The 26221-nt window shown below is 46.1% G+C and overlaps 1 protein-coding gene across 2 annotated transcripts in view; it reads left to right on the forward strand.

The window, feature by feature from the left end:
* Positions 1-24612, forward strand: part of LOC143975600 (sepiapterin reductase-like) — an 81136-nt gene extending 56524 nt beyond the window's left edge. The window contains exons 1-3 of one of the 2 annotated variants that reach the window (XM_077478076.1): positions 7935-8442; positions 15986-16276; positions 23008-24612. In XM_077478076.1, coding sequence (XP_077334202.1) covers positions 7998-8442; positions 15986-16276; positions 23008-23195 — 924 coding nt within the window. In that variant the 5' untranslated portion in view covers positions 7935-7997 and the 3' untranslated portion in view covers positions 23196-24612. Of the gene's footprint in view, positions 1-7934; positions 8443-15985; positions 16277-23007 lie in introns of those variants that run through there. The other variant, XM_077478077.1, reaches the window with a different exon arrangement.
* The last annotated feature ends 1609 nt before the right edge of the window (positions 24613-26221 follow it).

The following is a 26221-nucleotide window of genomic DNA, read 5'->3' on the forward strand; positions in this document are numbered from 1 at the left end:
GCTCACAAATTCGCTAACCCTCAACGCCCCGAAGAATGCCAGTGCAAATGCCGCCCTGAACAAGGCCACCTCGTAGGGCAAAGAACAGATCCCAGACAACTGCACCAACAATTTCCCCAAAAGCTCAAACGACACCGGGCGCCTGGTATCCCTACTGGGATGAGAGCGCCTGTAACCCCTCATAGCTTGTCTAACCCAAAAATCCTTCGTCCCGTCTGGTAAACCCCTCAACTTAAACCAAAACGCCAGCCCAGCCAACTTCCGATTAAGCCCGGCCACAGACACACCCAACTCAAAATTCCTGGAAAGAAAATAAATCACCAGCAAACGCCAGTCCTGCTCCTCCCGCCCCACCGAAACCTGCCGGACAAAGTCATCCCACTCTGCCCACACTTTGCTGTACGCTGACCACGTAGACTCGCTCACCGACCGACGGATCCAGCCCGCTACTCTTCCAAAGCAATCCTCCACAGCCAGTCCGGACAAGTAACCCCGCGTTCCTCTGCCCCTGGTGCCAACTCCCGAAACCTGTCCCACTGGAAGTGAGACAAAGCATCAGCAATAACGTTCTCCACCCCCGGAAGATGTACAGCATAGATAAACACATTTAACTGTAAACATCGCAACACTAGGTGCCTGAGAAACTTGACCACCGGCGGAGACGCCGCCGATACCTTGTTGATCACCTGCACCACCCCTAAGTTATCCCCATGAAAGCGAACCTTCAAATTCCGAAACGCTTCGCCCCACAGCTCCACTGCCAGCACCACCGGAAACAGCTCCAGAAGTAACATGTTTTTAAGCAAGCCCGCCGCCTTCCATGACTCAGGCCAGGGCCCCGCACTCCAGCGCCCTTGGAAAAAGGCACCAAAGCCAGCCGCCCCTGCCGCATCCGTGTACAGCTCCAGGTCAAAATTACTAACCGGGCCCGACATCCACAATGCCCTGCCGTTGAAGCTAGCCAGGAACGTGTGCCATGTCGCCAAATCCTCCCTATGTGCCTTCAACAGACGCACATAGTGCTGGGGCGAGGAGGCCCCCGCGGTGCTAGCCGACAGCCGTCGACAAAACACCCTACCCATCGCAGGATGCGACACGCAAAATTCAACTTACCCAACAGCGATTGCAATGGTCGAAGCTGAACCTTGCGCAACCCCAACATCCCACGAATCTCAGCCTGCAGCGTCCTCAACTTGTCCTCCGGCAGCCTACATTCCATCCTCTCCGAGTCCAAAACAATGCCCAAGAAGCTCAACCCCGTACAAGGACCCTCCGTTTTCTCCGGCGCCAGGGGAACTCCGAAATTCTCGGCAACGTGTTCCAACGTAGCCAGCAGCACCGCGCAGACCTCCGAAGCAGGCGGGCCCACGCAGAGGAAGTCATCCAGGTAATGAATCACTGAATTCAGTCCCGCGATGTCCCGCACCACCCACTCCAGGAAGGAACTAAACTGTTCGAACAGCGCACAAGATATGGAACAGCCCATAGGCAAACAACGATCGACATAGAATTCATCCTGCCACCGACAACCCAACAGCTGAAAACTCTCGGGATGCACAGGAAGCAGGCGAAAAGCCGATTCAATATCAGTTTTTGCCATCAGAGCCCCTTTTCCATACTTCCTCACCCAGAAAACCGCAGCATCGAACGACGTATACGACACTGCGCAAACTGCCGGATCAATGGCATCGTTCACTGATCCCCCTTTCGGATATGACAAGTGATGAATGAGCCTGAATTTGTTGGGCTCCTTTTTGGGCACCACGCCCAAAGGCGACACCACCAAATCCGGAATGGGCGCGACAGAAAAGGGGCCCCCCATGCGTCCCAACGACACCTCCTTCTTCAACTTGTCCGAAACCACCCCGGCGTGCTGAATTGCCGACCGCAAATTGCGTGCAACGGGGGGCGCTGCCCCCAGCTGCGCCGGAATCCGAAAACCCTCCTCGAAACCCCGGGCCAGCAACTGTGCAGCTACCCGATCCGGGTACCTAGCGAGGAAAGGCCGCATCTTTTCCACTTTCACCGGCGTGATCCCCCTTTCCAGCAGCATAGCCGGGCTTGCCCTTTCCGTGCTTACAGCAGCGGGACAAGGGGTGCCCCCCCACCACATCCCGAGCACTCATGCTTGTACTTGCATGACCCTCCGAACTTGCAGGAGCCCTCATTGAACTGCCAGCACACCCCTTTCTTTCTTGTGGCCGATTGTCCGGGGTTAGTGGACCCACCGGCCCCCCCCTTGAAAAAACTGGCTAGATGACCTCGCCGAGGTCATAAGGCGCATCCACAAGCTGATGTCCTTATGATCCCACCTCAAGGACGGGCGAATGGCCATCCGCTGACGAAATTGTTCGTCATAGTGCAACCATGACGTTCCCCCGTAGACTCTGTAGGCCTCTCCCACGGCGTCAAGGTAGCAAAACAGCGCTGAGCAGTGCTCCGGGTTCCGTTCCCCTATCACACTAGCCAAAATGGCGAAGGCCTGCAACCAATTCGTAAATGTCTGAGGAATGAGCCTGTAACGCCTCTTCTCCTCGTCCTGCTTCTTGTGGTCCTCCGGCCTCACCCTATCGAGATTAAACTTCTCCAACGGTAGGAGGGCGAAAATCTCCACGTATTCGCCTTTCCATATCTTTTCCCTAACTTCCGGCTTCAAATGGGCCCCCAAGGGCCCCTCGAAGCAGACATAAACTTCGCACTTCGCCGCGTCTGCTAAGCGAACCAAATCCTGCTTCTTCGTAGGCACAGCGGTCTCCCCCCCCCCCCCCCCGCGGACGGCTAGTCCGACCCTTGTTCAGCCACCCCCGCCCCCAGCGCGGCAGGCGCCGCAGGTTCCACGGCCCCGCTCACCTGACTCACCGACCCCGCCCCTCCCCCCTCCCTCCCAACCCCCGCGCCTGATCCCAGCCACGCCGCCACGGGGTCCCCCCCCCACCCCCGGCTCAAAACGTTGAACCAGCTCCCTCAAGCCCGCTAGAAAGCCCTGCAAACCCGCCTCCGGCACCGCGCGATCTGTCACCGGCACGGCCGGCGCAACCTCACTCGTCCGCCCCTTGCGCGCGCGCCCCACCCCCGCCCCACCCCCACCCCACCATCACCCTGCAAAGCAGACAAATGAAGTGTGGACTCACTGCGTTGCCTGGAAGGAGTCCCACCAGCCGAAGGCCCCGAGTCCGTCTCCGTCGGCAGCGCCTGCTGCCCCTCGTCCTCCGATTGCGACAACTCCCCTTCCGAGCGACCTGCAAACAGCTCCGCCTCACTTGCCGACTGCCCTCCAGCGTATGCGTCACTGGATGCCGGGGATCCGCGGACCGACCGATTCCTCTGTAGCGCACCAGATCCGCTCGCTGACTTCCGCAACAATTTTCCAGGGCCCGTCCGCCCCCTGGCACAGTGCCGCTCCAGGCCACTGCCCAGCGCCACCCCCCCATCAGCCTCAGCCCGGCGACCACTGCAATGGGGCACCTGCCGTCCATCCATCCCAGAGGGGCCACCTGCCGCATGTCCCTGTAGCCCAGCAGCCATCCCCCCGGGTGCCTCCGAAGTAAGCCCCGCCCCCGCCATGCCTGGGGCAGGGGCCTCCCGCACAGTCCGTGGTCCCCCAGCCCTCAAAGTCTGTGTCCCAGCATGGCCAGCCCCCCCCCACCGCCCTGCCAGATCGAGAAGGCCGCTTGTGGGAGCCCCCCCCGCCGAAAGCCCCGCCGCTCGCTTCGTGGGCAGGCCTGAAAGGGGTCTGTGCGCCCGGCCACGTGCGCCGCTATGCCCAGGGAGGGGGGAGAGAAGGGGGTCTGGGGAGAAGCGATCCGGAGGCCACGAGCGCCAAGCTCGCGCCAACACCCGCCCGGACCGCTCGGCCGCTGGTGCGGACTCACCCAGCGCCGCTGCCAACCGAGATTCCAGCCATCCCAGGCCCCGGGATGCCGCCTCCGCTTTGAGCTTTGCAAAAAGCTCCTCCGCCACCGCCATGTTGCCACCCTGCTCGCTCCAGGTCAGCAGACTGAGGAGGGGAGGAGCCGCCCCTTCCGCACATTAACTCTGCTCCTCCCCTCCAGTCCTGTGACTATACGCCCTCTCTAGCTTCCTGGCACGTCCCCCAATGTTAACCCTGTCATGCCGCCCTGCGCCTAGTTGTCTCTTCTTTGCTCCGGGCTTTCTGGGATTTTGCTCCATAGTGACATAATAGCATCAGGCAGTTGCTGCTGATTTGTCAACTGCATATCCATGATGCCAATCTCCCATTCTACCACATTACAACGATCTGGGGAGTGTGGAGGCCATTGGAGTACAGGGACCATGATTGGAGCTTTGTGACATGGTGAATTATCCTGCTGGAAGGAGCCATCAGAAGATGGGGACACTGTAGTGGACATGGACATGGTCAGCAACAATACTCAGGTAGGCCTTGGTGTTTATTTTTCAAACTTGTTTTCACAAGTTAACCACTTGCTGACCACCGCACGCTGATGTACGTCCCTACTTTGAGGACGGATATCGTTGTTATGGCAGCAGCTAGCTGCCATAACCCCTGGTATCCCTGTATTTGGCCGGCTACCAAATAAAAGTGGTCTGTGTGGTGGATTTGCCTTGAGATCACTTTTACCGGTGGCGGGAGAGGGCCCCCCTCCCGCCGATCTGGTGCCCTCCGCTGCTTACCGGAGCCGTCGGCAGCGGCGAAGGCAATTGTGTCTGTCCCCTTGGCTGACATGGAGAAGAGTGAGGGGACGATGGCCCCCACCCATCTCCATGACACTGCAGGGGGCGGAAGCGATGTCATAGCTCTTAAAGTGCCAATTTTTTTTTTTTAAATGACAATTTTTATTTTATTTTTGGGATTTTAGTGCAAATATGAGATTTGAAGTTTTTTTGACCCCAGATCTCATATTTAAGAGGTCCTGTCATGCTTTTTTTCTATTACAAGCGATGTTTACATTCCTTGTAATAGGAATAAAAGTGACACTTTTTTTTTTTTAAACAGTCTAAAAATAAAAGGTAAAATAAATAAGAAAAAAAAAATTTTTTAAACACGTCCCGCCGAGCTTGAACGCATACATGAGTAGCGCCCACATATGAAAACGGTGTTCAAACCCCACATGTGAGGTATCGTCGTGATCGATAGAGCAGGAGAAATAATTCTAGCCCTAGATCTCCTCTGTAACCCAAAACATACAACCGGTAGAATTTTTTTAATGCTACCTATGGAGATTTTTAAGGGTAAAAGTTTGTCGCCATTCCAGGAGCAGAAGCATGACACGTTGGGTGTCAATTTACTTGCGTAACATTATCTTTCAAAATATAAAAATATTGGGCTAACTTTACTGTTGTCTTATTTTTTAATTCAAAAAAGTCGATTTTTTCTAAAAAAAAAAAGTGCGCTTGTAAAAACCACTGCGCAAATACGGTGTGACAGAAAGTATTACAACAACCGACATTTTATTCTCTAGTATGTTAGAAAAAAAATGTATAATGTTTTGGGGTTCTAAGTAATTTTCTAGCAAAACAAAATGTTTTAAAGCGGAGGTCCACCCTAAAATGGACCTCCGCTCATCGGAATCCCCCCCCCTCCGGCGCCACAATCGGCACCTTTCAGGGGGGAGGGGGGTGCAGTTACCTGGATAATCCAGGTAACTGCACCCACTTCCGGGCTAGCTCTCTGCGGAAAGGGGCGTACGTTACGCCCCTTTCCGCAAGCGCCCGCCCCCTTCAGCAAGTGCCCCGCTGCCTGCTGGGAAACACACAGCTCCCAGAGGCAGCGGGGACCGTCCGGATTGCGCCGCGCGGCTCGCGCATGCGCAGTAGGGAACCGGGAAATGAAGCCGAAAGGCTCCATTTCCTGATTCCCATACCCAAGATGGCGGCGGCAGGACCTGACAGACGAGCGAGCGATCGGCTTCGGGTGCCGACATCGCGGGCGCGCTGGACAGGTAAGTGTCACTATTTAAAAGTCAGCAGCTGCAGTATTTGTAGCTGCTGGCTTTTAAAAAAAAAAAAAAAACGCGGAGTCCCGGTGGACTCCCGCTTTAACTTGTAAACACCCCATCTAAAAAAGAGGCTCGGTCTTAAAGTGGTTAAAATACATTTTTATTTTTTTTGCTAGAAAATTACTTAGAATCCCCAAACATTATATATATATTTTTCATACACCCTACAGAATAAACTGGCAGATGTTGCGATACTTTATGTCACACCGCATTTGCGCAGCGGTTTTACAAGCGCAATTTTTTGGGAAAAAAATACACTTTTTAGATTGAAAAAATAAGACAACAGTAAAGTTAGCCCCATTTTTATAAATTGTGAAAGATAGTGTTACGTTATTAAAGTAAATTGATACCCAACATATCACAAACTTTGACTCTTAAAAATCTCCATAGGCAACGTTTAAAAATCTCTACAGGTTAGCAGTTTTAAGTTACAGAGGAGGTCTTTTGCTAGAATTATTGCTCTCGCTCTACCGATAAATCACATGTGTGGTTTGAACGCCGTTTTCATATGCGGGCGCGATTTACGCATGCGTTCGCGGCAGGATGGGGTGTTTTAAAAAAATAAAACATTTCTTATTTTCTTTACTTTTTATTTTTACTGTCCTTTAAAAAAATAAAAATATATTTGGGTCACTTTTATTCCTATTACAAGGAATGTAAACATTCCTTGTCATAGAAAAAAGCATGACAGGACCTCTTTAATGTTATATCTGGGGTCAATAAGACCCCAAATCTCACATTTACACTTAAAAGCAATAAAAATAGAAATAAATAAATGTCTTTTAAAAAAAAAATAATAATTCCCCTTAAAGACCATTGAGCATAAGTGACGCTTGACGTGGCTTCCATCATCCAATGTTATGGAGCTGAGTGGGGGCCATCATTCCCTCACTTGGCTCCATGCTACTGAGGGGAAAGGATCGGAAAAGACCGGAGCACGGCGGGAGGGGGGCACCTCTCCCACCGCCGATAAAAGTGATCTTACGGGCGAATCGGCCACGGTGATGACTTTTATTTGAAAGAGGACCGCCCGCCGTTTCAGGAAATACCAGGGTTATGGCAGCTAATAAAGTACCGACGTATAACAAAATGTTTTTCCAATCTTCTATTGTCCAATTTTGATCCTGTGCGAATTGTAGCCTCAGTTTCCTGTTCTTAGCTAACAGGAGTGGCACCCGGCGTGGTTGTCTGTTGCTGTAGCCCATCTGCTTCAAGGTTTGATATGTTGTGTGTTCAGAGACGGTATTCTGGATACCTTGGTTGGTTGAGTTACTGTTGACTTTCTATCATCTGGAACCAGTCTGCCCATTCTCCTCTGACATCAACAAGGCATTTTTTCAACACAACTGCTGCTCACTGCATATTTTCTCTTTTTTGGACCATTCTCTGTAAAACCGAGAGATGGTTGTGAGTGAAAATCCCAGTAGATCAGCAGTTTTTGAAATACTCAGACCAGCCTGTTTGGCACCAACCACCATGCCACGTTCAAAGTCACTTAAATCCCCTTTCTTCCCTATTCTGATGCTCAGCTTGAAATTCAGCAAGTCTCTTTCACCACGTCTAGATGCCTAAATGCATTGAGTTGCTGCCATATGATTGGCTGATTAGCAATTTGTGTTACCAAGCAATTGAACAGGTGTACCTAATAAAGTGACCGGTGAGTGTAATTTTGGCATAGGACCATATAGTTTTTGTTTAGACTTAAAAAGTTACCATATGTTCCACTTTAATAAAGGCTGAAACCCTTTCTGATGAAACCAATGGTACTATAGTATTTTTGCTTGCATTATACGGTTTTATGTGTGACCTTTTGCGCAGCAATTAATTATATAAAAAGAGAGATAGCATCAGTGTGCGTCTTTGTAGGACAGGGAGGGGGAGATATGTCACGGTTCATACAATGAATAGATTTGTATAGAGACAGGAAGGAGGATGAGTATATAAATTGCCAGTACATGCAATGAGCAGACAGGGCAGCAGAGGAAGAAGGACAAGTATATAGTCAGAACATTGTATACAATGAGCAGGCATAGCAGGGAGATGGAAAGCAATGGCCATGTAGATACCCCCGTGTATAATATGAATGGACCTCATGATAGGGAGTGTCGGGAGAAAAAGTTTCAGTTCGGAGACTTTACATTGGATGCCACAAATGGGCACAACAGCTCCAGCCTGGGCACTGTGCTGTGTGTTATCACAGGGGCCTCCCGGGGGTTTGGAAGGAGCCTGGCGTGGGAACTGTGCCCCAGAGTGGCACCAGGCTCTTCTCTTCTGCTGGTGGCCCGCACAGAGCAGTCGCTGTGCATCTTGGCCGAAGAGCTGACACTTCAGTACCCGGAGATCGGGGTGAAATGGGTGGCAGCAGATTTGGGCACAGCAGACGGGGTTAAGAAGACAATACAAGCTGCAAAGGAGCTGAATGGACGGGACGCGGCACAAAGGATCCTCATTGTCAATAACGCAGGTAAGGACGCAATGTCACATAGAGCTGCCAATAATATAAAGTTATTATTATTATTCAGGATTTATATAGCGCCAACAGTTTGTGCAGCATTACAATATGAGGGCAGGCAGTACACTTACAATACAAATCAATACAGGAGGGATCAGAGGGCCCTGCTCGTTAGAGCTTACAATCTAGAAGGGAGATCAAAAACACATTGCTGCTTAAGGGACAAATGTTGCCAAAATGTCGTATTTTGATAAGTGTTTTTTTCATGTCACCACTTTTACAGTTCTTCCAGGGACAAAGGAAGTTCATTTGCTTTTTTTTTTCACGGAAGGCGTAAAAGTATCTAAAATCAAAAATGTCTTTAACTATGGAATGGGAAGCATCATTTGATCATCCCAAAGGGACACACAGCAAAAAATACTAACCACCTACATATTAATACAGTCTACAAGCTTGTACTGTATGGCTCCTCTATAGCTATCCATGGTTTACAGTTGGATCATACAATCTGTTAGATCCAGCCCAACCATAAACACTGGACGGTCTTTCTGTAATCCAATATAACCTGTAGGCCCTCAAAGGCTACAGAAGCTACCAAAAGCTACATCTGAAGCTTTTCTGATATTGTCTAACCCAGGGAAGGCAAACCTTGGCACCCCAGATGTTTTGGAACTACTTTTCCCATGATGCTCAACTACATTGCACAGTGCATGAGCATCATGGGAAATGTAGTTCCAAAACATCTGGGGTGCTAAGGTTTGCCATCACTGGTCTAACCCATACTTTGTACCCAATGATATCAGTGTCCAAAAAACTACCCAACTGTAATTTATTAATTGCTCCTTGTTATGACAAGAGGGTCACTCTTTTGGATAGAAGCAAAAGTATGAATCTTACCCATGCTCAAGGCCAGACTTACCATTGGGTTTGACTGGGCTCAAGCCCATGTGCCCCGCCCAATAGGGGACCCAGCGAGCCCCGCCAAGATACAGAGCCGAGTGTACTCGGCTCGGCTCCACTCACAGTCACACCCAGTCCTGCCCTATGATGGACATAACACAGGGACTGGGCGTGACTGTGAGCTGAGCCGAGTACACTCGGCTACTCTCAGCTCCGCTCGGGACTGCAAGAGGACCTGAGAGCTGCCAAGAGGACCCGAGAGCTGCCAAGATACAGAGGACTCTGTATCTCGGCAGAGCCATTTTTAAACTTCAAGACTACAATGACAAGGCTGCAAATGACACTGGGGCAAGGCTGCAAATGACAAGGCTACACTGACAAGGCTACAAATGACACTGGGGCAAGGCTGCAAAGGACAAGGCTGCAATGACACTGGACAAGGCTGCAGATGGATGGGCAAGGCTGCAGATGTACACTGATAAGGCTGCATTGATGGGCATTTAAGACCCCTTTCTCACCGCAGAGCCTATATCGTCGGCGCAATACGCCACAATAGCGACGTTTGCCGGCGGTAATACAGCGCTGCCCCATTGATTTCAATGGGGATCAGCGGTGAAGGAGTGGTAAACACACCGCTCCTTCACCGCTCCAAAGAAGCTGCTGGCAGGACTTTTCCTGATATCCTGCCAGCGCACACCGCTCCGGTGTGAAAGCCCTCGGAGCTTTCACACTGGAGACAAAGGAGCAGCAGTTTGAGGGTGGATTGCAGGTGCTATTTCTAACGCTATAGCACCTGAAAAACGCCCTCGGTGTGAAAGGGATCTAAATGTAAGTTTTCCTTAAAATTCCCTCCTAAACTTGGGGTGTGTGTTATAGGCTGGCGTGTGTTATATGCCGATAAATACGGTAATGTATAGAATGTAGGGCCCAAAAGTCCTGCCCTGCCCATGCTCCTCAAGAATCCTGCCACAAGCAGGCAGCTTCCAAGCTTATTTATAGCTGAATAGTACAAGGTAACATGATTATTACAGCAGCTCCAATAATTCCTTGGTAATGCCGTGTAGGAAAGTCTATTACTAATATAGAGGATTTAATTAGTAACTTTTTGTGGTGTCATTGGTTAAGAAGTGGAGAATTTTGGAAAGGTTATGGAGGTGAAGGCAGAAAGACTTGAATAGTGATTAGATGTGGTGCCAGAAGGAGAGGTCAGAGTCCAGGATTATACCTAGCACCTTGGCATGAGACAGTAATAATTCTGATAGTTGTAAAGAGGAAAGGATCACCCCTAATCCTGACCAGCCCAGGTTAATAAACGATAAAGATCAGCCTCAGCCTACACGTCTCCACCAAAGCACAGAAACTGATGCATTTCGCCTCACCCACTGGGGTGGTTTGGTGGAGACATGTAGGCTAAGGCTGGTCCTTATCTTTTATTCACCTGGGCTGGGCGAGAGTAGCAGCGATCCTTTCCCCTTTACATTTACTAGCCCTCTGTTTGGTATCAGGACAAGCCTGCACCCCATGCTCTGGGACACAAGTATATGTGTCATGGTTATGCAGTGATCTTCCTGTGTTTGCTTACCTCCCCTCATGTGTTCAGACTAGAGGCCAGCCACTTCCACCTGGTGGTTTTTATAGCCTCTCCTCTAAGCATGGCTCCACCCTAGGTCCTATCAGGGAGCCCTATATTAACCTGTGCACTGCAGGCCATCAGTGCTGATCAACCATTGTGTATTCCTTTGTGTGTTAGCTTCCTGTTTCCTGCCGTGTGATCTGCTACTGGTTTCCGTTACCGACTTTGGCGTGTCTTGACTATTCTCGTTTGCCTGTGATCCTGACCGTTTGGCGTGTACCCGACTATTCTTGTCTGCTTGTGGCCCCGACCTTGGCTTTGTCCCTCACCATCCCTATCCTCCTGTTGCCTACTGTGGGTGTGAGCTGGGGGACCCTGGGGGTCGCGACCTGGAGCCAGTTGCAGCCAAGTCCATTCTCACCACCAGAGGCGCTGGTGAACACCTGCTGGCTCTTAGACTCCGCACCCCCAGGGAATCTTACGCTCTGACCCCAGTGGGATCTGTCCCCCGTCTGCAGCAGTCAGCCGTAGGGTCCACAACCTTGCGGTGCACTCCTGATCCCTACGGTGTGCACCTGTCACCTCGCCTCAAGGTGACCTGACAATATGCTTTCACCTCTAGTTTGAGAAGTGGCAAAAGCAATAATACTGATGGTATTCTTGATGGAAAAGTAGGGAGGGGGGGGGGGGATATTATGAGTTTAGTTTTGGATAGATTTAGTTTTAGGAAGCTGTGTGATATCTATTCTATTATGAATGATTTAGAAAATTAGTGATATGCAAGGAGAATGAAGGGGTATGTTGAGGAGTAGAGACAGATTTGGACATCATCAACATAGTGATGTTTTTGGAACCAATAGGAGGCTATCAACAGACCAATGGAGGATGTGCAGATAGAGAATAGGAGGGGTCTGATGACAGAGTCTTTGGAAGGGGAGATGAGGTAGTGTGTAGGTCACACTGGAGACTTAGACTGGGAGGAAATGTTGCTTCGATAAACAACATAAATGTGAATTCTTCAAAATGACTGTATGCAAACTCACTGCAACGTATATTCCCATGGGAAATACTTTTAAAAGGCTAAAAATAAAACCTATGTGGCTCATGGCCAAAGTTAAAAAAGCTATAAATAAGAAAAAAAGAGCTTTTAAAAATATGAAAATGAAGGAACTCTATCATCGTTTAAATGTTACAAAGCATATAACAGAATATGCAAAAAGGAAATCAAGGACGCAAAAATTCAAAATGAACGACAGATTGCAAATGACAGTAGAACAAACCCCCAAAAATTCTTCAAATATATCAATAGTAAAAAGGTCAGATCTGAGCATGTAGAACCTTTACAAAATAATCTGGAATGGGTGACTGGGGACAAAGAGAAGGCAAATTTATTAAATACTTTCTTCAGCTCTGTGTATACAAAGGAGAATGGGGGAGCTCATGTCCATAATGAGGATGGTATTGACACAGCCCCGTATGATCCACAATGGCTCAAAAGTGATATGGTCCAGAAATATTTAGACAAAATAAAGGTGGATAAAGCACCAGGACCAGATGGCATCCACCCACAGATCCTAAAAGAATTGAGCTCTGTCATTTCAATTCCATTGTTTCTAATTTTTAGGGACTTGTTTATGACTGGATTAGAGCCACAGTGGTGTCTATAGTTAAAAATGGATCCAAATCTTTGCCAAGTAACTACAAATCTGTTAGTTTAATTTCTTTAATCTGGAAAATACTGGGGAGTTTAATGAAACACCACATAGATGGATTCTTGCTAGAAAAAAAATATTTTAAACAACAGACAGCATGGATTCATGAAAGATAGAAGTTGTCAGACAAACCTGATTTATTTTTATGAAGCAGTAAGTAAAACCTTGGACAGAGGGATAGCTGTGGACATAGTATACTTGGATTTTGCAAAAGCGTTTGACACAGTTTTATTTTATGGTTGAACTAGATGGACTCGTGTCTTTTTTCAACCTGACTAACTATGTAACTAGGTTCCCCACACGCGGCTAACGTGTAAGGTAAAGTCTACAGGCTTGGAAAGATCAGTTTGTGAAGGATAGAAAACTGGTTAAAAGACAGAATTCAGAGAGTAGTGGTTAATGATTTATACTTTGAATGGTCTAAGGTTATCAGTGGTGTACCCCAAGGTTCAGTGCTGGGACCCTCACTTTTTAGTATCTTTATAAATGATATTGGGTCTAGGATTAAAAGTAACATTTCCGTCTTTGCAGATGACACCAAGCTATGAATGAATGAATGAATGAAATACTTGTATAGCGCACAATGCGAACTGAATCGCCTCTAGGCGCTATACAGTGGAATAACATCCTTACAGGATGTCTCCAACTTACAAGCCAACCTCAATGCACTGTTTCATTGGGCAACTATGTGGCAAATGAGGTTTAATGTTGATAAATGTAAAGTTATGCACTTGGGGGCTAAGAATATGCATGCATCATACATACTAGGGGGAGTACAACTGGGGGAATCCATAGTGGAGAAGGCTCTGGGAGTTTTGGTAGATCATAAGCTTAATAATAGCATGCAATGCCAAGCTTTCCAAAGCGAGCAAAGTCCTTTCTTGTATTAAGAGATGCATGGACTGCAGAGAGAGCAATATAATTTTGCCCCTGTACAAATCATTAGTAAGACCTCATCTGGAATATGCAGTTGAGTTTTGGGCACCAGTTCTCCCTAAGACCACCATCCCTACAGTCAAGCACCTAGGTGGAAATTTGATGCTTTGGGGCTGTTTCTCTGCTAAAGGTACAGACAGACTTTGCCACATTGAGGGGCCAATGGACGGGGCCATGTATTGTAAAATCTTGGAGAAGAACCTTCTTCCCTCAGCCAGAACACTGAAGATGGGTCATGGATGGGTCTTCCAGCATGACAATGATCCAAAACATTCTGCCAAGGCAACAAAGGAGTGGCTCAAGGAGAAGCACATTAAGGTCATGGAGTGGTCTAGTCAATTTCCAGACCTTAATCCTATAGAAAATGTATGGAGGGAGCTTTAACTTTGAGACAGCCAAGAAACCTTAAGGATTTGGAGAAGATCTGTAAAGAAGAGTGGACCAAAATCCCTCCTGAGATGTGTGCAAACCTGGTCATCATCAACTACAGGAAACGTCTTACCTCAACAACAAGGGTTTCTCCACCAAGTACTAAGTCATGTTTTGAAAATACTTATTTTACTCACTGAACTGCAACTTAATTTATAGCATTTGTTTTATGGGTAAGATGCCAGTATAGAGGTGGAGATTGAAGATTTGAGTTAGAAAGTGTTAAATAGATCAAGACAGAGGTTGACTGGAATACTTGTGATGGAATGGGGTCCGGTGAACAAATAGGTGGGCATCTGATCAGAGTCTTCCAAAATCCTCCGTAGCAACAGAGTTAATAGAGGAAAATATTGAATCTGTTGGTGGACTTGGTATGTAAAGTGAGGGAGATATCTGGACAGTGGAGAGCACATAACAAATTGCATCTATCTTGTTTTATTAAATGATTGGTAATGCCCTGGGCAATAGCTGTATTAGAGGATGAAGGCAGTGGGGTAGTAAGTAGAAAGTTAAAGGTAGAAAAAAGTTGAGGACTGGATAACAACATCCACACATGTAGGACACCCAGCATTAGAGGTGATTTATTCTTCCTAAGCAAATCCACTTTTGTACACTGGTGCTACTGCTGACTAGTAAGTATTCCAAGGTTTCTCTTCTCCACCAGTCTCTCTCTTGCTGAGCTAATGTGACCCCAGTGCTGACGGGGTGGGGCAAACAAGGATGCAGTACAGGCACTTGATGTCCTCCTTATCAACCTATGACATCATTGGTTGTTAGCATGCCAGCAGCTGGAAAGTTGTAATGGTGCACAATAAAAACATGTGACTTTGTGTAACTAAGACCCATTTCACCATGGAGCGTTTTGCAGGCGCTATAGAGTTAAAAATAGCACCTGCAAAATACCCTAAAACAGCTGTTCCATTCACTCCAGTGTGAAAGCCCAAGGGTGAACTCACATCTCCTCCACCGCTGCTCCCCATTGAAATCAATGGGGCAGTGCTGTGATATCGCCGGCAAAACGCCACTCCGGCTGCATTTTGCGGGTGGATGTAACCCTTTTTTGGCCGCTAGCAGGGGTTAAAATAGCAAACGGCACTGCTAAAACTGCGGTAAAACGGCGCTTTACCGCTGACGCCGGTGGCGGCTCAGTCTGAAAGGGGTTCAAAAGCCAGGCTTCATCCATCCACTGCCAGTTATACAAGTTTTGGGCAATTTTCAGGCATTTTGCCAAAGCACCGCTGAAAAAAGCCTAGGCACCCTGGTTAGAAAAGGCTGCTCCAGGGCTTCCTGTTCCCTTCTCCATGGGTGCATTAGATGGCAGCTGACCACACACAACACAGGCACGGAAGATCCATCTACTAAAATATCTTATATACAGTAGAGTGACCAGACATCTCCAGTTTCCAGGGACAGTCCCCAAATTAGAGGGCTGTTCCCATGAAAATAAACATTGCAGATTACATCCCCAGTTAAAACAACGTGTCCTGATTAATTTCCAGCTTTAATAATGGTGTCCCCAGCCCAGGCAGCTGAAGGGTAATCCATCATGTGCCAATATTATGTGGTCTTCCATGTCCCTCCACTTTGGGCTTGTGCAGACTTAGTTGCAGTAGATATGGATGTGGATCATTTGCTGCCTTGCCCTTGCTTGTGATGGTGACCTGCAATGCATACCTGGGCTTGTACTCTTGACTCAGGGCAACATAGGCTCAGATAAACTATTCCCTATTAAGACCCTCCCACTGATAGCACAGTTTGGCCACACTGGGCATTTGGTGTGATGCATTTGGCATGGCGCAATTATCTCCCTCCCTTGTTTCTCCCCTCTCCCACCTCCATTAAAAGTGGGCGTGATCTGTAGGGTGTCGTTGAATTTCATTTTAGAAACGTGGCCACCTTATTGTACAGATTGTGCAGATATAGAAGTTTGTGCTGAACCTGGTTGGCTGTCAAACTTTAATGACTATTCTTGATTGCAAGTCTGTGTCTTCTTTTTCCTCCGCAGGGTCTCTGGGTGATATTACCAAATCTTTTGTGGACTTTACGGACCCTCTAGAAGTGGACAGATATTTCTCCTTCAACGTGTCATCAACGCTGTGTCTGACCTCCTCCCTGCTGAAGATCTTCCCGGGCCGGCCAGGGCTACAGCGGCTGGTGGTCAATCTCACGTCTTTGGCAGCTCAGCAGCCATTTAAGTCCTGTACTCTCTACTGCGCTGGGAAGGCGGCTCGGGAGATGATGTTTAAGGTGCTGGCCGAGGAGGAGAAGGATGTCCAGGTACTCAACTACTCACCAGGTAACTTCTCACTTTTAGTAAAATTCAATGTGCTAAACATTTAAAGCAAAATAGGGAAAGGAAACAAAAGATAAAAAGGGGAAGTACAGCAGGTACAGAGGGTGCAATAGCTACCTTGATCCACATACAGATTTGTAGATTCTCCCTCTAGTGTACTAAGCAGTAAAGTCGACATCCCTGCTAAACACCTCCTGAAAAACTTTATGTGATAATTCATATTTAGAGTGCATAAATTTACACTGAGGACCAGTGGGGAACAATTTGAGAGCCGCACCACCAAGCAGGAAGCAGAATCATCATAAAATCAGGACCAACTATGGCTGCTTCCATGTACAAACTGGACGTAGAAACAAGAGTTTTAAAACATAAGTTCTCTTGATGTGATGAATTATTTTTCCCTAAAATGTAAATGCCAATGTCATCTCTAGTTAATAAACTCGCCCTACCCCCTTCCCGAGTGCAGGCAGATTGATCTTATTTTTTTGGTTGAAAATGTATACTTTATTTTGCACGAAAATATACAAAAAAACAAATATTTCAGCAGGGTACATTCCACTCTGTACTGTGATGCAGCACATAATTACACTACATAACAATACGGTTCCAAGCATACAATCCTGCGGTATGATGTCTGATGTGTTGCGCAGAGTAATAGTACCCCGAAACATCACATCATGCATGACGCTGCATTACACTGAAAGCATTACTTCAAAGACATGTCAAAAAATGTCAAGTCATATACTGTCAAATAGCATTCCAATGGGCAATGGGTGTGATGGGGAGAGTGGGGGGGGGGGCGGGGGGCTAGGGGAGGGAAAAAAGAGTTCACAGGCCCGAAGCTTTATTGAACTGCCAAAGGATACAGGGGGGAGAGGGAGGGGGGAGGGGAAACCTTCAGACCTCCTCTTCCTCCTTAAAGTCCATGAACTTATAGTCTCTGAGCAGACTGTGAGTCAGTCTACGATAGTCCTCGAAGGACATCCTCTCCCGCTGGTGGATGAGGCGCTTTCTGGCACACCATAAAGCGTCCTTAATGCAGCATAGCACCCACGAGGCACTGTCAATGTCCTCCTGTGAATGAGTTTCACAGAAGAGTCCGTTCAACACACCGAAGTGTGTGATAGCAGTCTGTGGTACCAAGTCTTTAAGTTCAGGTTCCAAGGACCTCAACAGGCCCTGTGCAAAGGGGCACTCCCAGAAAACATGCAAAACATTTTCCCCACTGGATGATGCAAAAGGGGCAGTGCCTGTATCTGCAAAGGTTTCTGACATGCATGAATGTCCAATTCCCCTTGGATTGCCATCCATGCCAGAACTTTGTGCCTGTTGTCCACACCACTTTGCAAGTGGCTGAAGGGAGGCCTGGAACAGTCTAAAAAATGTCAGATGCTCTAATCAACTTGTGGATAGTTTTTGACTTCCACAAGTCGGGCTTAACTCCATGCAGCCCCAGCTCCTTGATAAACTTAAAAATATCAGAGTAAGGAAAGTCCCAGTTGTAGGGGATGGAGCTGTCCCATTTGTGCCATCCCAGGGACCTCCAAAGAGGCAGGAGGAAAAAACGGGACATGGAGTTACCAACAGAGTCCACAGTTTGGTCAACCAAAGTCCTGCGGATGCAGTTACAATCAAAGAACACCCTCAGTAATGTGGCGATGTCGGGCACTCCCTTACCGACCTTGAGAGGTTCCTTGAACATGACCGCCCACTTCACACTGTCCATTTTTAAGCTCCAGATGAAGTGAAACACCTCCCTGGTGATGGCCTTGCAGGTGTTGACCCGGGGGACCAGGCCTAGGCGAGGTATTGCAACACAGGGAGAATCTCACTGCGGAGTACCAGTGTTTTCCCTTTGATGGAGTTCTCTGAGGCTCCAAAGTCCAAACTTTTGTCACATCTTTGCCAGTCTTTCCTCCCAGGACTTTAGGCTCCCAGCTCCAAAACAGACTCCAAGAAGTTTGATGAAGTCCATTCTGATGCTGAAACTGATCTTATACTTACCTTCAGCCCCAATCCTGTGATCTTACCACCAACACGGGCCTGGCCAAAACTTCTTAATCCTGTGCATGTAACTGCTAGTAACTGATGGAGACCACCATGAATATGGTCACCTGTAAGGTGAAGCCAGGACTCATTCACATGTGGGCCTCACATCCAGCCAAGTGCCAGCCTCTAAGTGCAAGTTTGCAGTGCGTCACAAGTTGTTCAACCCAAACCGATCAGTATCACGTGTACGGATGGTGGCCTGACCCCTTCCTGCTTGGAGTACTCACTTACATGAGCCCATTCTTGACACATGATACAGAAGAAGGTCCCAGAGTCCAGCCGACCACCCAGGGCCCATTTGACATGGAGGCCATGGCCACCATATTACTCTTAACAAAAGACGGGAGACTCCACCACCATCACCACCAACTCGAGCACTGACCAGTAAAACACAGAACTCGCGTCACCTCCCAGGTATTGACTGAGCTGAAAATTTCACCCATTAGGTTATTGCACAGCTAGTTTTTGTTGGAGTAAACTCTTTTACTTGAATTCTCCTTCAACTGAACAGTCCAAATAATGGCATCAATATATCCCAAATACCGGCTTTAGATCAATGAATATGAGGTAGTTTGTGGCTTTCAGCTAAAATCAGATATTCATCCTCCCAGGCCCTATCTGAAACTCCTCTCATTGGCCATCCAGTTCCTACAGAGGGAAAAACTGGGGGACACGCCAGCCCCTCACTCTTTCTTGGGCACCTGCTCCAACGTTTAAAGTATAACTAAAGGCAAATTTGTTTTTAGTTTTGGATAGAGTGGAGAGTGATTAGAACCCCCATCAGTTTTTATTGCTGTCTGTGTCCCTGTTAACCACTTGCTTACTGGGCACTTAAACACCCTTCCTGCCCAGACCAATTTTCAGCTTTTGGTGCTCTCACAATTTGAATGACAATTTCTCAGTCATGCAACACTGTACCCAAATGAATTTGTTGTCCTTTTTTCCCCACAAATAGAGCTTTCTTTTGGTGGTATTTGATCACCTCTGGGGTTTTTATTTTTTGCGCTATAAATGAAAAAAGACCGAAAATTTTGAAAAAAAAACGCATATTTCTTTGTTTCTGTGACAGAATTATGCAAATTATTAATTTTTCTTCATAAATTTTGGCCACAATTTATACTGATACATATCTTTGGTAAAAATAACCCAAATTAGTGGATATTATTTGGTCTTTGTGAAAGTTAGAGAGTCTACAAGGTGTGGTGCGAATCGCACAAAATTGATCACATCTGATGTACTGGTGGCCTCGCTTCTTGTGACCCGAACAAGTCAGGAAAGTACAAATACCCCCCAAATTACCCCTTTTTGGAAAGTAGACATTCCAAGGTATTTAGTAAGAGGCATAGTGAGCTTTTTGATGTTTTTTGGTGTAGGTAGCACTGGGGTGGATGGCACTGGGGGCAGGTAGCACTGGGGTGGATGGCACTGGGGCGGATGGCACTGCTGGGGGAGGATGGCACTGCTGGGGGAGGATGGCACTTTTTTTTTTTTTAACTCGAGGCAGAACGGCTGCCGCTGCAACCGTTCATCTCTCCCCTCTCACACTGCCTGTGTGAGGAGGGAGAGCGGCGCTGAGAGATGATCTCATATGTTTACATATGAGATCATCTCCCATTGGACACGCCGATCACGCTGTAAATGGCCGCTGTGATTGGCCGTTTACAGCGATCTGTGTTTGCCTGTCCCCGGGGGACACGGCGAACACAGAACTTCCACAATGCGCGCATTGCGGAAGTAAACATCAGGATGTCCAGGGGTGGCCACCCGGACGAACGTGCCTGCTCTACGGCCGTCATTCGGCTATAGGGCGGGCGCGAGGTGGTTAAGGAGACTATTTGTTCTGTTTACCATTATTATTGAAAGTTAAGTAAAAGAAAACCCCCACATTTTGGGTTGTCCCCAGAATAGTAATAGTGGGAAAATCTTCCAATGGGGTATTCTGGCGACCTCAGGGACCCCAAAGAAACCCATTAATTTTCAGGGATTTCCTCTTACTTCCTATTTGGTTATGGAACAGTGAAAGGAAATCTCCACAATGGGACACGGATGGTGAAAAAAAAATCTGGCAAGGGTTATAACCCTTCCTTGATCTATCCATAATGAAAAAAAAAAGGATTTGCCTGTAGTTCTACTTTTAGTTCTTAAAGAGGAAGTAAAGCCTTTTAAGAAAAAAAAATACACCCTGCAGATCAAAGCCCCGGCATCAGCCCTCGTTTGGCTCCTCCGACGCCGCCATCTATCCCGGATTAACTTCTGGATATCGCGGCTCAGAAGCTGTAACTGGCCAGAGCCGCGATGACGTCAAACCCGTGCATGCGCGCCGGTGCTGGCACTAGAAACGGCACGCTCGGTGCGCCTTAGTCCGATGTCTACGGCGCATGTGCCATAGACATCAATGCCACTATTCCTGCAAATATCTCCTAAATCTTTTAAGTTTGGGAGATATTTCTTGCACCTTAATCTAGGCTTACCTGTAGGTTAAAGTGGTTGTAATGAGTTTACAACCACTTTAACCACTTGCCGGGCACCATATAGCAATATGACGTTAGCAAAGTGGTTGTGATATCCTGACCGGACGTCATATGATATTGCCAGAATGTCACGCTGCTGTGTGCCCTGGGGGCACGCATCGCAGCGATCGTTGTTGCGGTGAGTCAGGCCGACATTCTGCAACTCCGATCTAGGTAAAGAGTCTCTGACAGAGACTCTTTACTGTGTGATCAGCTGTGTCCAATCTGATCCAGCTGACCTCGATGTAAACAGGAAGAGCCGTTGATTGATTTTTCCTCACTCGTATCTGTCAGACGTGAGTAGAGAAGAGCTGATCGCCTGTTCTTTTGACAGGGGGGGGGGTATGTGCTGATTGATTATCAGCGCAGCCCCTCCCCCCCCCGAGGACCACCAGGGATGCCACCAGGGATGCCCACCACTAGACACGACAAGGTATGCTAATCAGTTCCCACAATGGATGGCAATCAGTGCCCACAATGGATGGCAATCAGTGCCCACAATGGACATCATTGATTGGCAGGCATTTTTTTTTGCCACTGATTGGCATCTATGAGTAGCATGCATTGGTGTACATCAGTGCCACCTATCAGTGCCCATCCATGCCCATCCCTGCCACCTATCAGTGTCCATCCGTGCCACCTATCAGTGGTGCCTTTCAGTGCCCATCAATGCCACCTATGTGTACCCATCAGTGCTGCATATCAGTGCCCACCAGTGAAGGAGAAAGCTTACTTATTTACAAAGTTTTGTAACAGAAATAAAAAACTTTTTTTATTTCAAAATTTTCTGTCTTTTTTTTATTTGTTTAGCAGAAAATAAAAATCGTAGAGGTGATCTAATACCACCAAAAGAAATCTCTATTTGTGGGAACAAAATAATAAAAATTTAGTTTGGGTAAAGTGTAATATGACCGCGCAATTGTCTGGGCAGGAAGGTGTTAAGTGTTACTAAACCCCGGACCCTGCATTCACTATATCTGGTCCCCCACAGTACACGGAACATGGAAATGCAATTATTTTGGTAAATATAAGCTACAAAATACCTTTTCTCATCAGTAGTATATAGCAGTCTTTTGACTTCTATCAATGTCTGATGTAGGAGGAGTTTTCATTTTCCACTGACTGTCCTATGAGGCTGCAGGACCCCTGACCTTCTTTCTGGACAGTACTGATTGGCCCTGTGCTGATCACATGCACTCTTCCCAAAAAAAAAAAAAAAAAAAAAACCTCTCTAGCAATACACACCAACCTGAGCATGTGCAGAGTGCCCCCCAAGGCTCTGTTCTATAAGGAGATGGGTTGGGAACAGTGGAAGAAGGGGAGGATCCGAGAACACAGGATCAAACAGCCTTTTTACACAATGGGGAGGATTAACCCCTTAGGTTCCACAGTGAGTATAACAAGCATGCTTTACTGCATAAACAGACTGATTCTACTGTTGTGAGTTTAGTAACACTTTAAGTTCTTGTGCCAACCTCTTTCTGAAAGTGAAGGCAAAAGAACAGTAATAGAGGGAAATCTTCCAATGGGGAGCCTTGGGGGCACTCTGCACATGCTCAGTTTGATGTGTATTGCTAGAGAGTTTTTTTTTTTGTTTGTTTAGGCCCAATAGCCTGTGTTGGAGCCTAAAGTGTGCTGAAGTGGTCCTAATGATGTCCTGCCTGGTCTGAAGGAACCTGTGCCAAGGAGGAGAACCAGGGGAGAGGCCCCCTTGCTGGAGGGAGCCAGGGAGAAGGCTGGTCTCTCAGAAGGGCCTGGCGACTCATTGGAGGATGTACAGAAATTTGGGAACGTGCTTATAGTGTTGTCGGCTTAAAGGTTTTCACACAGTGAAGCTGGAAATACGGTATCTGGGACCCCTAACCCTCACCTCCCTGATTGTTCTGCAATAAAACTATAAAAAGACAAAAGTGACTGGCGCACAATATCTTTTCTCAGTCTTAGCCATGGATTCAAGGATTCATTCAGTCTTAGCCCGCCCCTGCCTCTGGAGGTGCTGTCTTACCTTTGGGGTGTCAGAGGGGTGCTACATATGCATTGCAGAGAGGTATTGAATTTTTTATTTTTTTTCCACAGACATTAACTTTAAAAAGTCTTCAGGTTTCCTTTATATAAACATGTTATTATGGTATTTTCTGCCCTACTTAATGCGCTTTATTTCCCCCCACCCTACAGGGCCCCTGGATAGCGCCATGCAGGAGCAGATGCGGCGTCATACAGCAGACCCCGATGCCCGCCTTCATTTTATTCATTTGCAGGAAAGTGGACAACTTGTTGACTGTCAGGTCTCTGCAAAGAAAATGCTGGACATTCTCCAGGGTGACACCTTTATATCTGGCAAGCCTGTTGATTTTTTCGATTAGCATCATTTGTTTGATTAGTGCCAGTTGAACGGCTTCTCGATCTGGTTATAAAAGTCTGTGCTTATAAAGACTTGTGCTTATGGGCATTGTGTACAGCTCCCAGTGTGTACTTGTGATCTAGGCACCCCTGTTAGTAGACATGTGAAATTAATTTAGTTCCGAATTAGTTTTTTTAACGAATTTTGACAAAAAATTGTGAATTTCAGATTTTTTTTTTTTTTTATTTCCGAAATTCCGAATTTCTGAAATTTTGAATTTTACAATTTACGAAATTTCGAATTCACGAAATTCCGAATTTCCAAAATTTCGGTAATTCTGAAGTTCAGAAATTCAAAACTTCTTTGTTTGAAATTTGAAAATCCAAAAATAAGAATCTGAACATTCAAAAGAATGAAAATATGAAAATTCGAAAACCCGACAATCTGAAATAATAACTAACTAATAGTAAATATTAAATTATAGGTATTGGAATTTCCTTTCAAATTTGGCTGTTTGTGAACGTAACGAATTTATCCGTAGGTACAAATTCTCCATAATAACAAATGCCGTCGCTAAACTAATGGAATGTAACGATCTAATAATAATAATAAATAACAATAATAATAATAAAACCTTTTTATTATTATTATTTACTATTAATTTGTTCCATTCCATTTGTTTGAATGCAGCATTCATTATTTCAGATAGTTCGTAACTTCAGATAAATTTGTATATGTTACATTCACAAACAGCCAAATTTGAAAGATAATTCCAATACCTATAATTTAATATTATTATTAGTTATTATTATTTTGAATTTTACTGATTTTCTTTCTTTTTTTTCAGATTTTAGAATGTTCGGATTTTGGAATTTCTGAATTTTCAAATTTTGAAAATTCGGAAACTCGGCATTCAAAAATTCTGAATTTCGGAATTCGAAAATTCGAAATTTGGAAATTTGAAAATTCAGAAATTTGAAAATTCTAAATTCGGAAATTTTTAAAATCTGAAATTCGGAAATGTGAAATTCAGGAGATTTGAAAGTTCACAAGTTTGAATTTTCAGGATTCCAAATTTCCGAAAAAAGCAAAAAAAACAAATGAAATGAAAACAAACACATTTATTGTCAGTGCACATGTCTACCTGTTAGACTGCACCATTAAATTTTGTACTATAGACCCCTCTTTTTCCTTCACTATAGCTAACCAATACCACTGGTCTGGGACTCACCCTGCCTAGGAATGGGCAATGAAGCAGTACACTGATTACAACTCTGTTCTCTCCTACTCCAAGGAAGCTCCTAATGTTAAATAGACAGCACATGTGGACTGCAGTAGAGCCTGATTGGCTCCAAGTGCTGCCCCTCGTTCTTTTTATTTTTTAAAGATATGTTTTTGGTTTTTGATAAGCGTATACAATAAAGAACAAATACAACAATCATACTAGTCTCTCACATCTCTTTACAGTAGATTATTGCCAGCATAGTACAGCCTATAACGAGCATAGCCTAGGCTATTGATAGATGGGGTAGAGCTGTGTGACAAAACGCTTTGGCACCCTGCTTAGGTGCTTCCTCCAAACAGTGCCTCTTGCTCTCCTAACCGATCCAGCAGACCACGAGCTATTACTGGCCATTTTTCCCTCCAGGACAGAGGGCGGCTTCGGAAGGAGGGGAACGAGGACTGCTTCGGGGGCTTCGATCTCAGGTAAGTAATTCATAATTAGCTAGTATACTATGCATACTAGCTCATTATGCCTTTGGCTTGCAGGGGTTATTTTTTTATTTTTTATTTATGAGGCTTTACTTCCTCTTTAACTCTGTGAGTACAGCTTGCGGCTAATGGAAGAGACGTTAGCATTTGAACACCTTATGATTACTTGGACCCTGTAATGCCATTTTACCATTTAGTAAAGAAAGCAGAAAAGCTAATTTCTTGACTGCACATTCCATTAATGGGAGGCTTGGGATGAGTAGCACACCTGAGTAAGCATGAAGGCACTTTGAACCCTTGTGAAGTCCAGTACACATTAAAGGATAAGTTCACTTTTTTTTTTTTTTTTCTAAATTCCATCTCCCTTATGTACCAATAGTGTATTCATGTACTTTTTTTTTCAAAAATATCAACGCTTTCCATAAATTCTACATACACTTGCTTTACTTGTCCTCGTCCATGTTTCCAGACGTATCCATTAGTAATGTCTTACTTCCTGGTCAGACTATAGAATATGACACAGGAAGGAGTTGACCAGCTGACCTCATTAGCACACACCCTGCATCATCCACCCTCCTACCTACCCACCCACTCCCAGCTGCACTGTCCTGTCCTGATAATGTTTTGGACAACCTGATAGCTTTACACTGTATAGAGATCACTACTGGACTTTGTAACTATCTTGTGTCATCCAAAGGTGCGATTACACCTTTAAACACTAGTCCTGACTGTTATCTTATTATCTAATTATAATCTATTATTTCATTAGAATTACTTTACCTTATAATTACCTTACCTTATAATTACCTTGCCATCTGCCGATTCCGTTGCTTCATATCCAAAATATCTCTAAGCATAGGAAACATCATATATAAATAATTGACCCAACAACCCGTTGACTCATATACTGTTTCACTTTTATTATCCCCGGCAAGGTGTTAAGTATGGGCGTTACTGGCCATCTTCCACCAATAAGGGTACATGTTCAAATTACATCAACCAATCACAATGTCAGTCACAATGTGACAGACAGATATAAACACAGACTGTCTTATGACACATACGTCACTTCCTATGTCTAGTTTCGTTTTCAACACAAGACCCATCTTACACAACAATATATTTTTTACTTAATCAGCAAAATGATACCTTTTTACACAAACAGTCGTGTATTAGATTAGAAAACACAAGGGTGCTTTTTTCATGACTCTTTCACTATATTGTCAAAACTATTGGGACACCTGCCTTTACACGCACCTGAACTTTAATGGCATCCCAGTCTTAGTCTGTAGGGTTCAATATTGAGTTGGCCCACCCTCTGCAGCTATAACAGCT

Source organism: Lithobates pipiens, unplaced genomic scaffold (genome assembly GCF_037356315.1).
Source record: "Lithobates pipiens isolate NorthernLeopardFrog02 unplaced genomic scaffold, aLitPip1_a1.2 Scaffold_13, whole genome shotgun sequence".
Taxonomy (NCBI): domain Eukaryota; kingdom Metazoa; phylum Chordata; class Amphibia; order Anura; family Ranidae; genus Lithobates; species Lithobates pipiens.